Source organism: Atractosteus spatula, chromosome 5, assembly GCF_055471065.1.
Source record: "Atractosteus spatula isolate fAtrSpa1 chromosome 5, fAtrSpa1.hap1, whole genome shotgun sequence".
In the NCBI taxonomy this organism is placed as follows: domain Eukaryota; kingdom Metazoa; phylum Chordata; class Actinopteri; order Semionotiformes; family Lepisosteidae; genus Atractosteus; species Atractosteus spatula.
Genome location: NC_142710.1, coordinates 13110972 through 13128504, shown reverse-complemented (window position 1 = coordinate 13128504; position 17533 = coordinate 13110972). Strand labels below are relative to the sequence as shown.

At 51.2% G+C, this 17533-nt stretch overlaps 1 protein-coding gene across 1 annotated transcript in view; it reads left to right on the top strand.

Moving 5' to 3' along the window:
- The first annotated feature begins 3044 nt into the window (after positions 1–3044).
- stx1b (syntaxin 1B) overlaps positions 3045–17533 on the top strand; it is a 61699-nt gene continuing 47210 nt past the window's right edge. The window contains exon 1 of the mRNA XM_088916957.1: positions 3045–3338. Coding sequence (XP_088773083.1) covers positions 3309–3338 — 30 coding nt within the window. The 5' untranslated portion in view covers positions 3045–3308. The remainder of the gene's footprint in view (positions 3339–17533) is intronic.

Genomic DNA, 17533 nt, shown 5'->3' with positions numbered 1-17533 from the left:
AAGGAGAGTCAGGGGGCTCACGGAGGTGATGGTGACAGGAAGATGAGCCAATCAATCAATCTACCAACCAATTCATCAATCCATCTGTGTTTTTGACAGTTTTATCCAGTTCAAGGCCGCAGGGGAGCCAGAGCCTATTCCTGCAAGCTCAGGTGACGGGCTCAAGCACGGTACACCCTGTCCATCACAGGACAGACAGGGACAGACAGACACACACTCACACCTCGGCTGGTTTTCCCAGAAGCCAATTCACCTCCCAACGTGTCTCTGGACTGCGGGAGGAAACCCACAGGAGCACGGGGAGAAGGGGCACTGGCCGCCTTCACTGGGGGAACCCTGACGGCCCTCAGCTCGCAGTCAGCTCCGGCAGGATCTTCTGCTGCAGAGGCGACGGAGGTGACCAGCCCATGAACGTGAGAGCCGAGACTGACAGCAGAGTGCACCGTGGGACACGGCGAGCTTGAAGAAGCTACAGTGCTCCACTGAGACAGCTTTCATGTCTTCTAGCCCAACGGCTCTCAGTCCTAATCCTGGGGGACTGCTCACCAATGACTTCAGCCGGATTGTTAATTGCAGGCTAACTGATTCCAGCTTTCTGACTGCGGTGCCATTTGAACGTTTTCCTGAATCTCCCGAAGTGCCGGATGGGGGCGGTTGGCCAGCGGAACCGGCCCTGGGTCGAAGCCGGACATTCAGAACCGCCCTCAGTGGCGTGTGTGAGCTGAATCGGACCAGCGGGACTGGAACAAAAAGGAAAGCGCTCGGTGTTGACACAGCATCGTTCCCAGTCTCTGCCTCCTTGTCGCCAACCGGTCGCCTGCTAAGAGCTGTTGAGGGAAATATACTAATTCTTCATTTTCATTCTTTGCTGTTCAGGCTCTGCTCTCAAACAAGCTGCAATATGTTCAGACCTCTGCAGCTGAACTACTTACTCACACCAGACACCGGCAGCGTGTCACTCCCACACTTATTTCTCTGTCTTGGTTGCCTGTAAAGCGAAATGTTCAATTCAAGATCCTGTTGCTGACTTCCAGGGCTCTAAACAATCTGGCTCCATCACAGGTCTCTGAGCTCCTCCGTGTTCACCCTCCGCTCAGCTGGGGCTGCTCCTCCGCTCACCGGCCCCAGGACGAAACCAGGGACCTGTGGTCTCCGGGCCTTTTCTGTCGCTGCTCCAGTGTTGTGGAATCATCTTCCTCCGACTCTGTGAGAGACAGCTTCTGTAACTCTCTTTAGATCTAAACGTGAAACGTGCCTTTTAACCAAGCTCTACCTCCGATTGCCTACAGGCAGTCTGTAAAAACCTGTGTGCTTTTGTTGCTCTTGTTTTTCTTACTTCATGCACTTTCATTGTACTTTTTTTGTCTTTTTCTTTATTCCTCCTTGGGTTTGGAAAGGCGCTTCATAAATAAAAAGTTGTTATTATTATCAAGTCCAGAGGGAAAGTGCATGAGGCTTTCTGTGCCCAGATCTAAACCAGCAGTGAATTAGCACTGGGGATTAACGGCCCCATTGGAAGGAAAACCAGCAGGGGGACCCCAGGACTGGTCTAGACAATGTGGGGTGGCGATAAAAAGGCAGAGCAGTTCCTGAAAGCACAGCGTCTCGGCACTGGGATGGTGTAATGAAATCGCACAGCACGCTGGTGTGACCGGGGTCAGAAGAGCGTGTCCGATGGTCATCACCATCCAGATATAGTCCTGGAGGGCGGCAGGGTGGTGCAGTGGTTAGCAGAGCAGCACTGGGGCCCTGGGTTCAGCTCCTGGGGTGCTGTCTGTGTGGAGTCTGCATGTTCTCCCCGTGTTCTCGTGAGTTTCCTCCAACAGTCCAAAGACATCCTGGTAGGTTAATCTGGGAGAATTAACCCTAGTGTGAGTGTGTGTCTTTGTGTGTCCTGTCCAGGGTGTGTGAGACTATGTGTCTGTGTGTGTCCTGTGATGGGCTGGCGTCCTGTCCAATGTGTGTGAGAGTGTGTGTCTGTGTGTGTCCTGTGATGGACTGGTGTCGTGTCCAGGGTGTGTGTGAGTGTGTGTCTGTGTGTGTCCTGTGATGGACTGGCGTCTTGTCCAATGTGTGTGAGAGTGTGTCTGTGTGTGTCCTGTCCAGGGTGTGTGAGAGTATGTGTCTGTGTGTGTCCTGTGATGGACTGGCGTCCTGTCCAATGTGTGTGAGAGTGTGTGTCTGTGTGCGTCCTGTGATGGACTGGCGTCCTGTCCAGGGTGTGTGAGAGTGTGTGTCTGTGTGTGTCCTGTGATGAACTGGAGTCCTGTCCAGGGTGTGTGAGAGTGTGTGTCTGTGTGTGTCCTGTGATGGACTGGTGTCGTGTCCAGGGTGTGTGTGAGTGTGTGTCTGTGTGTGTCCTGTGATGGACTGGTGTCCTGTCCAGGGTGTGTGAGAGTGTGTCTGTGTGTGTCCTGTGATGGACTGGTGTCAATTAACCTACCAGGTCGTCTTTGGACTGTGTGTGGGGGGGGGAAACCCATGCAAACAGAGAGAGAGCATGCAAGCTCCACACAGACAGCACCCCAGGAATTGAACCCGGGGCCCCAGTGCTGTGCCACCATGAGTGTATGGGCATGTCGAAGGTGGAATTTCTGCCAGTGTGAGAAAGCTTGTTTGATGGCTAGTGGAGAGCCTTATGCATTACCAAGCGGTGCTGTATTTTGTTGCGTATTGTAACCATCCGTTACCGGGGGGGGGGAGGGATATTTCACAGAGCCACGGTGCCAGCACACTCACTTTAATGGGGAACTGTCGGTGAACACCGGGGGCTCTTTCTCTGACACGCGCGTCCAGACACGCAGACGCACTCCCTCACACTTCGGGCGCACAAACTACAACTCCCAGCCGTGTGTGTGTGTGTGTGTGTGTGTTCGTGTGCGACCATGAATGCGGGAGGGGGGGAGAGTGGATGGGCGGAGGGCAGGTCGCGCGGAGGGAGTGTGTGGTCTGATAGAAGAGAGCGAGAGAGAGGGGGAGAGAAAGAGAGAGAGAGAGACACGGTCGCGCAGGCGCAGTGCTCATCCCATGCATCTTTTTTTTTTTGCAGCATCAGTACCGAGAGCGAGTATCACCTTCAGTGAGCGAGCGCGGCTGGCACACAGCATCTCTTCCGCGGAAAGAGAGAGAGAGAGACAGGGAAAAGGGGGAAACGAAGAGGAGAAAGAGAGAAAAGAGAAGGAAAAAAAAGGAAAGGAGAAAAAAAAGCCCCCGGAGGGAGACAGGGACGAGCCAGGGACGGGAGCACCGAGGGAGAGGGACCGATCGCCGGCAGAGATTCAGCTCCTCAGCGACGCACGAAAGGCACCATGAAGGACCGCACGCAGGAGCTGCGAAGTGTAAGCCGTTTTTACCGACTGACTCCCACCCCCCCTCTCCCCTCTCCCCTCTCCCCTCTCCCCTCCCCACCTTCGTAACCCGCCGCAAACGGGCGTTATGACAGAGCCGCTTCTCCGAGCCGCCGTGCTCGCCAGCGCCTGGCTGAGTCCGGCTCCGCGGCGACTGAGTGCAACTGGGCGCCGTGTCACTGACACACGTCCGCCCGGACCTCGGTCCGGTCCGGTCCGGTCCGGTCCGGTCGGGTCCGGGTCCGGTCCGCAGAGTTTCCGCACCGGCGGCGCCGAGAGGCGCGGGGCTCACAGAGAAACCAGTCGTTTCTCTTTAAAAAAAAATAAATAAAATAAAACAAACGGCCGTTTCTGCAGCAGGAGCAGGAAAGTGTGTTATAAACGACTTGTCGAAAGAGAACGTGTTGTATCGTACATCATCAGCGTGATCATGATCATCATCATCATCGTCACCCCTCGGTATTCGGAAGCTATACATTCCTTTGGTGAGGAGGTACTATAGGACCTGAATCCACCCCCCTCCTACCCAACACACACACCCCTAAGATATTAATGGTGCCGTTTTCACCTTCGCACCGTTCCGCCATTCCGGTCTGCCCCCCGCTGCTGCCGCGCGCGGGGCTGGGGGACACCGAGCGGGGCGACAGCGGGGTTCAGGGGTGCCGGGAGAGGGTGTGTGTGTGTGTGTGTGCGTGCGGCGGGGATGTCGACAGTTGTGTCAACCGGGATGAGCCGGGAACCGTGGCTGGGTGTATCGGGGTTTGGGAGTCAGTGAGTGAAATTATGTGACCCGCAATCCGTACTATAATAATAATAATAATAATAATAATAATAATAATGTCCTTTTCATTCCGTAACGTGACGTTACGTGTGTGTCGCCCCAGCCAATCCTAAATGCGGTATGAATATGAGTATCCGGGAATTTACATAGTGTGTGTCTTTGTGTGTAACTATATATAAATACACACACACACACGTATGACGACACTAATCATCTTCCTCACATTTCGTTCTCCCCAGAACCCGCATACAGCTGGTGTCTGACGTTAGTCCGGCTCACCGCCTTTGTCACGTTGACAAAATAAATATCCCGGCGGAAAACGCCTCGTCTGTTTGCCGTGCTCGGTACGGCGTGCAGGTGCCCCTGTTTGGATGGGGGCAGGTTTTGTTCGCCACGGCGGGCAGCGCTACGAATTCGCGTCCTGGGCGCTGCGAAGCGTCGTTACGGCCAACGACCCCGCCATCAGGCGCTCTGCGGCTCGGGCAGCGGTGCCGAGTCCCCCTCTCTCCCCCTCTCCCTCTCTCTCGGCTATGGCGGTGCTGTGGTGCGGCACACGACAGAGAGGCATTTCTGCACCTCGCCGAATCACTGAACCGGGGAGTCCGTGCGGTCGCTCCTCCCACGTCTCCCTCATAACCCGGGTCTCGGACCTCGCTACGGGACGACGCGTTTTATGTTGTTTTAAAAAAAACCCCAACAAAAAGTCCGCGTCGCCTTTATTCACGACGTTCATACATACATGGTATATGAGTCTATGCACTGGGACGGGATATTATGGGTTGTTTAGGATCGTTTTACTTTCAGCTGTCGCCAAACGGTCGCCCAGGCAACCTTCGCCATAAACCCAGGCTTATCAGGAGGCGCACCGGGTGTGATTCCGGCTCGCAGCGTCGGGCTGAAGCGGCCCGGCCGTCGCCGAGCGGGTCCCGCTGCACCTCGGGCGTGTGCGTGTGCGTGTGTGCGCGCCTGCGGGAGAGAGGGGGTCTGTGATCGCCGCTCACTGCAGTGCAATCCTTCCGTCGATTCGCCTCTCATTGATCAGGAGAGGGGAGTAGGGGGGGAGGAGGGGTTATATGAAAGAGAAACGGCCGCTCCATTCACCACCCCGCTTCTCCGCGTTCTCTCTCTCTCTCTCTCTCTCCTCCTTTTTTTTTGGGGAGGGGGGGGGGTGGGGTTCGGGGAGCAGATGAATCAAGGCGGAGTTTTAGTCATAGTCTCAGCTACCGCGCCGTGTTCCCGATGCGTCTAAAACCGCATCATGAGAACCGCCGCGACTGGTGTTAAGTGCGGAGGAGATCGGGCTGTCATTAGGCTGCTGCCTGGTCAACGCCAGAAATGATCTCGCCGCTCGCGTGCGCGCGATGGGCAGAATACACGGAAGAAAAATCGTTACTAATTGAAATGCTAGTTGATATTAACACTGTAGTCTGCATCGGCTCGATATTCCACCTCTGACGTTCAGCTGCAGGGGATTATGGTGAACTTGTTTTATTAAGCAGCTGCTTCTGAAGTCGATGAATTTCTGTTGCACGTTTCGAAAGCCCCCTATTTTAACTATAGACAACTATTCTACTGCAGTGTAGCACTGCACTGGACTGTAGCTCCTATTGTAACAGGACTGTTATACTGGACTGGACTGTAGCTCCTATTGTAACAGGACTGTTCTACTGTACTGGGACTGTAGCTCCTATTGTAACAGGACTGTTATACTGTACTGGGACTGTAGCTCCTATTGTAACAGGACTGTTATACTGCACTGGACTGTAGCTCCTATTGTAACAGGACTGTTATACTGGACTGGACTGTAGCTCCTATTGTAACAGACTGTTCTACTGTACTGGACTGTAGCTCCTATTGTAACAGACTGTTCTACTGTACTGGGACTGTAGCTCCTATTGTAACAGACTGTTCTACTGTACTGGACTGTAGCTCCTATTGTAACAGGGCTGATCTACTGTACTGGACTGTAGCTCCTATTGTAACAGGACTGTTCTCCTGTACTGGACTGTAGCTCCTATTGTAACAGGACTGTTCTACTGTACTGGACTGTAGTTCCTATTGTAACAGGACTGTTCTCCTGTACTGGACTGTAGCTCCTATTGTAACAGACTGTTCTCCTGTACTGGACTGTAGCTCCTATTGTAACAGACTGTTCTCCTGTACTGGACTGTAGCTCCTATTGTAACAGGACTGTTCTCCTGTACTGGACTGTAGCTCCTATTGTAACAGACTGTTCTCCTGTACTGGACTGTAGCTCCTATTGTAACAGACTGTTCTACTGTACTGGACTGTAGCCCCTATTGTAACGGGACTGTTCTCCTGTACTGGACTGTAGCTCCTATTGTAACAGGACTGTTCTACTGTACTGGACTAAAGCTCCTATTGTAACGGGACTGTTCTACTGTACTGGACTGTAGCCCCTATTGTAACAGACTGTTCTCCTGTACTGGACTGTAGCTCCTATTGTAACAGACTGTTCTCCTGTACTGGACTGTAGCTCCTATTGTAACAGGACTGTTCTCCTGTACTGGACTGTAGCTCCTATTGTAACAGACTGTTCTACTGTACTGGACTGTAGCTCCTATTGTAACAGACTGTTCTCCTGTACTGGACTGTAGCTCCTATTGTAACAGGGCTGATCTACTGTACTGGACTGTAGCTCCTATTGTAACAGACTGTTCTCCTGTACTGGACTGTAGCTCCTATTGTAACAGGACTGTTCTCCTGTACTGGACTGTAGCTCCTATTGTAACAGACTGTTCTACTGTACTGGACTGAAGCTCCTATTGTAACGGGACTGTTCTCCTGTACTGGACTGAAGCTCCTATTGTATCAGACTGTTCTCCTGTACTGGGCTGTAGCTCCTATTGTAACGGGTCTGTTCTACTGTACTGGACTGTAGCTCCTGTTGACAGTTTGCTGTACTCTTACTATACTGTCCATTGTGACAATCAAGCAATCTTTATTGAATTTTGTGCCCTTTGGAAAACCCCAGGTTTTTAAACTCTTTACTTGGATGAAATGATAAAATGACAATTCTAAGAAAGACAATTAGTACAATTTTTATGTAGTCCTGTATGTAAAGGTACGGTACCACAATATGCAAGAAGAAGAAGAATTATATACACAACCGTAACAAAACAGCTGAAACGACTGAAAAGTAAAAAAAAACGACCAAAAAGCTGCATGTTTAACATGTGTCTTGAAAAAGCTGTCCCCCTAGAACGTGCCCCTGCAAATTGTGCCATAACGCCTGGACCCAGGAGCTGAAGAGTCCCCCACTAGTAGTTTAAAATCGATCCTGAACCCCACTGGAAACCAGAGAAGCTCCGCTAACTTGGGTCCTTCTTTGGTCGTACGTGTTTGGTTAGTTCGAAACTGTGGGGGATCATTTTGTACAAGCTGCAGTTAGAACTGACTATGATCTGGGGCCCCTGGGAATCTGTAATTCACTGAGGAAGTTACTGAGGCGTGCATCCGTATCGTGGCATCTCGCGGAGAAGGAAGTCGTCTTGTCTGTGCAGTATTCTCGGGGTGAAGGAAGGGCTCTGTCGTAGGGCTTCTGAAATGGTTGCAGCTAGGGCGGCTCGGTGGCACAGCGGTGGGGCTCCGGGTTCAATTCCGGCCCAGAAGCGCTGTCTGCGTGGAGCTTGCGTGTTCTCCCTGTGTTTGCTTGGGCTCCCTCCGGCTGCTCGGGTTTTCTTCCACGGGCCAGTTGGCTGCTGGGAACGGGGGCGCTGGTGTGAGTGCGCGTGTGTTTGTGGGGGTGTGCGATGGACAGGTGTCCCGAGCAGACCGCACCCTGCCTTCTGCCCTGTGCTTGCTGAGACAGGCTCGGGTGTCTCCTGGGTCTCGTACAGGATGGAGAGACGGCCTGGAAAACACGCAGGTGTCTCATCCCCATCAGCCTGCAGTGCGGCAGGAGGCTGCTGGGGTCCTGGGCAGAGCGGTGTGGTCTGGCTCGGAGATCTGTTGCTTCTGGTTGGCGGGAGTTTAAAAGTCTCCCGTACTGCAGCGGTCTTGTCTGACTTTTGATTTAATAATGAAAGCGTTCACTGGGGGAATATATGCAAAATAACCAAGTCATTTTCTGTTTGCATCTTCCAGTTTGCAATTTTAGGCTTTTATTAGGTTTTTAAGTAACTAGATACCTTATGCCACCATAACCGGGAGGTTATGTATGGAAATATAATTAGTAAAAACACAACAAACAGGTAGCAATCCACACAAAAAGATTACTTTGTCTTCTTAAATAGAATAAAATCAGGCCTCAATGGGATCATAAACAGAAGATATTTCCTGGTTTCCAAGACAGGTGCGGCTGGACGATATGAAAGTTGAACTCATGTCTGCAGGGTTACACTCTTTCCTCTTTGATAATTGCAGTGTTATGAGCGGCTGCTGAGCTTTCTGGAATTTTTAAAACCGTTAAAAAAAAAAATGTAACAGGGCAGCAGTGTGTTCAGCCTAACAATCACACAATTACCGTTGCTGCACCTGGACCCTTTGTGTCGTGTGCTTCTCTGTGTCTTAGTGTCTAGCAGGAACACACAGGCGATGTGTGACGAGCGTGTCAAAGTGGGTGTGTTAGGGAAACTGGTGGCCTATGGGTCTGCACAGCTGGTACAGGAGCAATAGGGTCTGTCTGCAGAGGGTTTATAGACGGGGTCAGGCAATCAGTATACTGTACTGTATGTCTGTCCACAGATCAGTTAAAAACTGTTTACCTACCCTCAAAGCAAATATACTGCAGACCATGGAGGCTCTGTGTGTATGTGCACAAAGCAGTTATAATCCAGGGCGAGAGGGACTGTGTCTGTGCACAGAGCAGTTATAATCCAGGGCGAGAGGGTCTGTGTGTCTGTGCACAGAGCAGTTATAATCCAGGGCGAGAGGGACTGTGTGTCTGGGCACAGAGCGGTTATAATCCAGGGCGAGAGGGACTGTGTGTCTGTGCACAGAGCAGTTATAATCCAGGGCGAGAGGGTCTGTGTGTCTGGGCACAGAGCGGTTATAATCCAGGGCGAGAGGGACTGTGTGTCTGGGCACAGAGCGGTTATAATCCAGGGCGAAAATGACTGTGTGTCTGTGCAAAGAGCAGTTATAATTCAGGGCGGGAGGGAACCGTGTGTCCGTGCACAGAGCAGTTATAATCCAGGGCGAAAGGGACTGTGTGTCTGTGCGCAGAGCGGTTATAATCCAGGACGAGAGGGACTGTGTGTCTGGGCACAGAGCAGTTATAATCCAGAGCGAGAGGGACTGTGTGTCTGTGCACAGAGCAGTTATAATCCAGGGCGAAAGGGACTGTGTGTCTGTGCACAGAGCAGTTATAATCCAGGACAAGAGGGGACCGTGTGTCTATGCATAGAGCAGTTATAATCCAGGACAAGAGGGGACTGTGTGTCTGTGCACAGAGCAGTTATAATCCAGGGCGAAAGGGACTGTGTGTCTGTGCACAGAGCAGTTATAATCCAGGCCGAGAGGGACTGTGTGTCTGTGCACAGAGCAGTTATAATCCAGGGCGAGAGGGACTGTGTGTCTGGGCACAGAGCGGTTATAATCCAGGGCGAGAGGGACTGTGTGTCTGTGCACAGAGCAGTTATAATCCAGGGCGAGAGGGACTGTGTGTCTGGGCACAGAGCGGTTATAATCCAGGGCGAGAGGGACTGTGTGTCTGGGCACAGAGCAGTTATAATCCAGGGCGAAAGGGACTGTGTGTGTGTCTGTGCGCAGAGCAGTTATAATCCAGGGCGAAAGGGACTGTGTGTCTGGGCACAGAGCAGTTATAATCCAGGGCGAAAGGGACTGTGTGTGTGTCTGTGCGCAGAGCAGTTATAATCCAGGGCGAAAGGGACTGTGTGTCTGGGCACAGAGCAGTTATAATCCAGGGTGAGAGGGACTGTGTGTCTGGGCACAGAGCGGTTATAATCCAGGGCGAGAGGGACTGTGTGTCTGGGCACAGAGCGGTTATAATCCAGGGCGAAAATGACTGTGTGTCTGTGCAAAGAGCAGTTATAATTCAGGGCGGGAGGGAACCGTGTGTCTGTGCACAGAGCAGTTATAATCCAGGGCGAAAGGGACTGTGTGTCTGTGCGCAGAGCAGTTATAATCCAGGGCGAAAGGGACTGTGTGTCTGGGCACAGAGCAGTTATAATCCAGGGCGAAAGGGACTGTGTGTCTGTGCACAGAGCAGTTATAATCCAGGACAAGAGGGGACTGTATGTCTATGCACAGAGCAGTTATAATCCAGGACAAGAGGGGACTGTGTGTCTGTGCACAGAGCAGTTATAATCCAGGGCGAAAGGGACTGTGTGTCTGTGCACAGAGCAGTTATAATCCTCGGCAATAAGGGACTATGTGTCTGTGCACAGAGCAGTTATAATCCAGGGCTGGTTCCAGACATCCAGACCTCTCTGGTGGATATCAGGTACCACAGCAGAGCTAGTGAGATCGCCATTCAGATATACTGTATATCCATATATGAGCTCCCCCAATTTGATAACAGTTCTGTCGCGCATGTTAAATGTGGTAATCCCATGGAATATGTACTGTTATAGAAGGACTGTTTTCTGTTTTTGAAGTCTGGCCTCCTAGGGCAGAGAAACAAAGCTGCTTTACTTCATGCTGTACAAAATCTGGACCTTGTTCCATAATTAGCAGATGTTTGCACTTTAATTAACTGGGAAAGCTGCACATCTACACACTTCTGTTCAGAAACACTATGTGTTATGAGTGTGGGGCAGCAGCATATTTTTAGCTAAACAGCTAACGGTATGAACAGAACCTGAGGCGAATGTATTTTTTATAATATATTCACATTTCAAGTGAAAGTGAAATTCAATTTTCTATGTGCGTTTGTGTCCACAATTCTCTTTGTGGTGGTGGCATTTCCAAAGATTGGTCTCTCGCTCACAAGAGACGAGCACTAAATATTGCGCCTAGTTTCATTTAAAATACTCAGAAGATACCCAGCTGTGACTGGTAGGTCAGGGAGGCATGCTGGTGCAGTGGTTAACTTTTCTGGGTTCAATTCCAGGGGTGCTGTCTGTGTGGAGTTTGCATGGTCTCCCCCTTATTCTTGTGGGTTTCCCCCAGGTGCTCCGGTTCCCTTCCACAGTCTAAAGACATGCTGGGAGGTTAATTGGCTTCTGGGAGAATTGGCCCTTGTGTGAGTGTCTGTCTGTCTGCTGTCTATACTGGTCTGCGCTGGTGGTGATGGACTGGTGTCTGATCCAAGGTGTATCCTGCCTTGCGCCCGTTGCTTGCAGGGATAGACTCCAGCTGCCCTCCAACCCTGTTGGATAAAGCCATTAGGAAGTGAACGGATGGAATGAGAGGCCATTTATTAACTATGCCTGAAGTCCCCCCTTCCTCCACGCGATCTCTAATACAGGATATTATCTAGCAGGACAGATGTCCAGAAAGCCGCACTGTGTGTGTTCCAGTGTTGAAGGAGCCTCCCCACACAGTGAGACACCCAGACCTGTACACACACCAGTCCAGCCCTACTGAACCCAAGAGGCGAGTGCCATCAGACTCATCGGGACAGTATGTAACTGTGAAAGCTTGTTCCACCCTCCCACCACCCTTTGTGTAAAGAGGTGCCATCTATCCTTCGTTTTAAGTGCTAATTGTTTTCACTTGTGTCCTCTGGTTCGTGTTGCGCTGATGGTTCTGAAGTCCCCCGGGTGGACCTTGGATCAGGCCCCCTTATAGTCTTTACTAGTATCTGTGCGCAAAATCAAGGTGTCAAACTGAAAGATGATTGTCTAGTGTTTCCGGTTTTGTATTTCTAGCTGATGCTTTTACTGCCTGCCTGCAAAGCCCTGGCCTTCTCTCCATGTAAATGAGCAGTTTGCCCGTTCTTCAATTTGAAGCACTGCCTGACCTGCACTGCCACAGATCTCCAAACGAAGGGGCTTGTCTATTGAGTAGAACATGAAGAAGCCCCTGGCACGCACTGCCCTGCTCCCTGGCTTGGCTGGTTGACTTGTTGACTTGTTGATCGAGGTTTTGCCTGAGTCTGTGCCGCAATCCACCATTTTTTTGCTTTGCAGTGACGTTGCTGGGTTTGTTTTTTTCTCGAAACCAGGTCCAGGACTGGAACTGTGACCTCCGTAGCCTGTCAATCCCAGGCTTTGCCTGGTTGTCGCAGGAGGGTCAATACCTTAGAGTTTCTGCCTCTACAAGGTGGGTTGTAATTGACTTCGATGAGGGGGTCCATCCGTCCGGCTGTCCTTGCTTTGCAGAAGCTCGTTGATTCAAAGTTCCCCTGGCCAGGCTTTGAGATCAGCAGGTCCTGAACTCCTGTTCTGCCCCTCACCTCTGGAAATCCAATCTGGCTGAAAAAACACGTTATCAACCCCGATGTTCTGTTTTCACCCACCCCTTGTGGAATCCTCCATTGTTCCTAGACCCTGTCTTCTGCTCCAGCCACTGGAAAGCACATGGAGAATGAGCACGTGTGGGCGTGACCCTTCGACATGCTCCTCCCCCTGGTTGCTTGGATACATGGGTTAGTGCGCCCTGATTGGGAGAGAGGTGCCACACCTCCTCAGGTCCCCATGAGCCTGGTAGTTCTCAAGACCAAAAGCCAAGGGGATCCCTGGCTAATTCTGCCAAAAGTGCACCACTCAGATGTCTAGTGTTGCAGTCCGGGTCAGAACCGTATGGATTACAGGAAGGCTTTACTGGTTGAGCTCCTCCAAAGACTATTGGACCCCTTAGTTTATGCCCAATTTGGATTGGTTGAAGGCATGATGATGTCACAAAGGGCTTCCACTGACGTGCCATACCTGGCACAAAGAGTGCTGGGTAAAAGCAAATCGTATAGTCTTGTGACCACCTTCCCAGAGTGTGCGAGTCATCATGTCTATTTAGGGCAGAACATCCACCCAAGAATGGTTTTATTGACACTGACAGTGACAGAGCTGGGCATTTTGAAGGAAAACAGCCAGTTAATTCTCCGACTCTTAAGCCACGAAGAGGGGAAGTGAGGCAGACGGGAAGGGGGGGAGGGGGAGTGTAGTTATGGAAACTGGCATGGAAGGGGGTGTAATGAGGGTAATGGGCTGGAGGGAACAGCTGTGTGTCTACAGAGCCGCTCGGAGCAAGGAGACAGCACGTGGCTGAGCTCTCCAGAAGATCTGAAGGGAAGAACAGGCCCGGAGCTTTCCTGCAGGCTGTCTTCACGGAAATCTGAAGCATCCTAGAGGATTGCCCTCCATAGCATGATTCGGGATTATTCCAGGTGCAGATTCCAAATGCGATCCACCATCACCCACACATCTGCTATTACTCGATCAGCACAACCTGGGCAAGTGTCAAACCCACTATGCCCAAGGGCCAGACCTTCGCTAAAGGGGCGGGAATAATGGGAGTGACATCACCATTACAGTCCTATCCTATACTGCGAGACCAATTACATAAGCAGTTCTTTTTCTGTGTATGTTTTGAAATGACCTTTAAAATACTTCCATCTACATTTATTTATTCAAGGGGCGGCACAGTGGTGAGCATTGCTGCCTTGCAGCTCTGAGTGTTTGTGTGCGTTTCCTCTGGGGGCTCTTGTTTTCTCCCACAGTTCAAAGACATACTGGAAGATAAATTGACTTCTGGAAAAATTGTGCCTGGAGTGAGTGTGTTTGTGTCCAGGGTGTATCCTGCCTAGTGCCTGTTGCTTGTTGTGATGAGGCTCCAGCTCTCCCACACTCCTGATATTTGATGAAGCTGTTAGAAAGTAGATGGATGGAAAGATTTATTGATTTGGCTTAAGCATTTGTCCTTAGGAATTTACTTTTGCAGCCATTTTACAGCTGGCTGTTTTACTGGAGGTAATGGGATGACATGCCTCATTCGAAGGAACAACGATAGCATCTCACCTGGGATTTGAACCCACAGCTTCAGAACTTCAGAACTTCTGCTCCACACGGCCACAACAGTTTCTGCTCCCTCCTTACAGTCACTTTCCTAGTCATCCTTTGTAATACCCCCCTGGGACTGCTCCTTCTCCTCAGCTTGTCTGGAGACTCTTGTAGCTGTCAGTGCTGGGCTGGGTTAGGCGGGGGAGATCCTAGGCACCAGTGGAGAGGAACCACACCCTGTCCGCTCTTGTTCAGGGCTCAGGCAGGAGAGACGTTTTGAGCAACACACCCAACTGGATGGGCCATGTGGTCAGAATGATCTTTTATGGGCCCAACTCGTCGAAAGATGGGCGTCTGAGGCAAAGTTTCTAAATGTTTCTCTTGACAAGCTTGTCCTTGGCAGTTTTGGCCCTGAACCATTGTCCTGCTGCTGTTGCCCGTGGGAGGGTTGGGAAACATGCATCATGGTACGGCCCTGTACTCCCATGAGCCCTGGCGCATGCTAAAGCGCCCCGAAGGCGTGTGGAAGCCAGCAGAGACAGCGAGAGCTGGGAGAAGACCTGGGGAAGAGGCAGTGTGATGACAAAGGTGCCACGTGACGCTTTCAGGAGGGGCTGAAGAGATGGTCTGACCATGGTTTAAGAACATGAGCACATAAGGAAGGAAGGACACAGATGAGAAGAGGCCTCTCAGCCCATCCAGCCCGTTTGGTAGTTAGTAGCCTATTGATCCCAGATCTCATCCAGCTGTTTCTTGAGAGAAACCAGGTTATCGGCTTCAACAACATGGCAGGACAGCTCGTGCCACTCTCCCACTACCCTTTGTGTACAGTCAATCCCACCTGTTCTCAGTTCTAACTGCTCTTCCCTGCAGTCTCCATGTGGTTGAGTCTATAGGAATCCTCGGCGCTGGCTCTGCGGAGCTCTGTGAGGATTCTGAGTCCTTGTCTCAGGTCCCCTTGGAGCGAAGGTATCTGGTTGGCCTCCTCAGAGCTGCGAGAGCTTCTCAGGTTTCCTTGTCTTGGCGTTTGACAGCGAGCCCCCCCCGGCCCGGGCACCTGTGGGTGTGTTTGATTGTGTCTGTGTGAGCTGTTGCTGCTGCAGGTCGTGCTGGTGCTGCTGTTCTGAGGCTCATGGGTCTTTTCAGCTCAGGAGTGAAAGACAACTTCAGAACTTTATGCATAAATGCAAAGCATAAAGTACAAATGCACAGAGTATAAAGAAACTTGTAGACCCTACATCCCACAGGTCCAGATGGATGTGTTTGATGCAGTTCTAGTGGCCCAGAAAATACCTTTCAGAATGTATTAGCATTATATTCAGCCCAATATCCTTGCAGATTCTTTGGAAATGTCGCCTCACAATCAGGGCACCCACAACAAGATGCCTTGTGGTCCCATAATAATCTGCCGGACTTTATTTTGCAGGGGTTCAAAAGAATATTTAAGGGGCACTCGATGGCATCTCTTAATCAATCCAGAAAAAATAGCTCAATTGATTGGCATGCTCTGTGTACAGTACCGTCAGCTCTGCTGTTTGTGTGCAAAGCGAGTGTTGTAGGTACTGTATGTGGGGACAGCGGCCCCTTTCGGTTTTCTTCTGCTCTGTATGAGACTAAATAGGGGTGAGGAGTCGGGGTGCAGGCGGGGCGATCAGTGGAATAGGGGTGAGGAGTCGGAGTACAGACGGGGCGATCAGTGGAATAGGGGTGAGGAGTCGGGGTACAGACGGGGCGATCAGTGGAATAGGGGTGAGGAGTCGGGATGCAGACGGGGCGATCAGTGGAATAGGGGTGAGGAGTCGGGGTGCAGACGGGGCGATCAGTGGAATAGGGGTGAGGAGTCGGGGTGCAGGTGGGGCGATCAGTGGAATAGGGGTGAGGAGTTGGGGTGCAGACAGGTTGATCAGTGGAAAGATCCAGAATGGGGGTGAGGAGTCGGGGTGCAGACAGAGCGATCAGTTGATGACCCAGAATAGGTCCAGTGCATCTTTGCCAGCTGTGATAGGCAGGAAAAGGGGTGACTCACCCCATGCGGGGGTCCTGTGCACGATTTGGCCACGAGCTCCTGCTGTTTCGTCGGCCGATCGGACAGCGGCAGCTCCCTGCTGTGAAAAGGTCAGAGCAGCGCTGAGCGTCAGACTCTTCCTCCTGATCACCTCTCGCATGACAGGGCCGGAGTGCCTCTTTGTGCCTTTCCAGACTCGCCAGCTTTACTGAGACACAGCATTCACAACAGAGACGTGGACAAAAACACACTCGGAACATGATGTTGCCGGAGATACAGTAATCATAAAGCTGAACATCAGTTTAAAAGTTTTACATATGCCAGGGGTGCCTTGTTATTTTTCAAGTTTTTGGACGACTTTAAGTAATATTGAATTTTCATCTTATAAACATCAAATAGGAAGTAGCACTGGACCCTTTTGTGTTGTGGATGTGATATATACCCTTTATTAATAATAGATTCATTGTAAATACACATTCTTTTTCCATTTTACATCTGGCAAAATACACAATAACACCAAACTCCATAAAAGTAACATTTGCATCGAAATGCTTAGAGATAAAGTTTTCCAAGTGAATACATTTTGTACGCAGGATATTCCCATAACAAATAAACGTGTCAGAATTTCTTCTCCAGACCTAAGTACCACACATCAATCACCTTGTCCGCGTCAGAGCAAGAAAGTGTCGGTTTCATGGGCTAAAGCCTCTCGTTTGCAAACCACCGATTCTTTAAAGTTGTTTCTTCAGCCTGGTGTGCAAAGGCACTGTCTGTCCAAGCTCTTTCCGGGTCGATAGGCTCTGACAGCTCCAAGCTTGTTTTTTCCTGTCTGTAGGAGGGTGCCAGGGTGACGCACCGTCACGCTTGAGCTCAGCTGTCCTCTGCGCAGTAGCGAGGGGTCAGCCTGGTGGAGGAAACTCTGTGTCATCTTGCGGCACTGCTAGAGAACCATCCTCATATTTCTCAGCATGGCAGAGGGACACTGGGAAGGTCGATGGCAAGAGGCCCGTCTTGCGAGATTGCCCTAACGCCAACGTGAACTCCGTCAGGCCGTTTCTTAGAGGGTCCCCCAGACTCCCACACGCCTCGGTCTCGAAAAGCCTCTCCTGTTCTCTCTTATTCTACCCGGGGCCAAAAATGCTTTGTCTGTCTGCAAGTCACGTTCCCCCCCTAGACCAGGAGCAATTCCAGCTGCTCACCCACTAGAATTATTCTGCTCTGCTTTTATTAGTAGGGATCTCCCACCCTTGACCAGGAGATCCCCGATCTAGTTATTTCTGGGGTCCCCAAGCCCTGTCTCAGACAACCCTGGTCAAGTCAGCACAGGGGTACCCAGCTGTGGATCCAGAGAGCCCTGATCTGGTCAGCCCCAGAGATCTCCAGTACAGCCAGCTGCAGTTCTGGTGAGCCCCAGTCCAAACAGTGCTAGGGTGTCCAGGCCTGGGTCCAGTTAGTACTGGAGTCCCAAACCCTAGTACAGTCAACACTGAGGTCCCCTGGTCCTGGAGAGCTTCAATCCAGACAGTGCTGTGGTGCC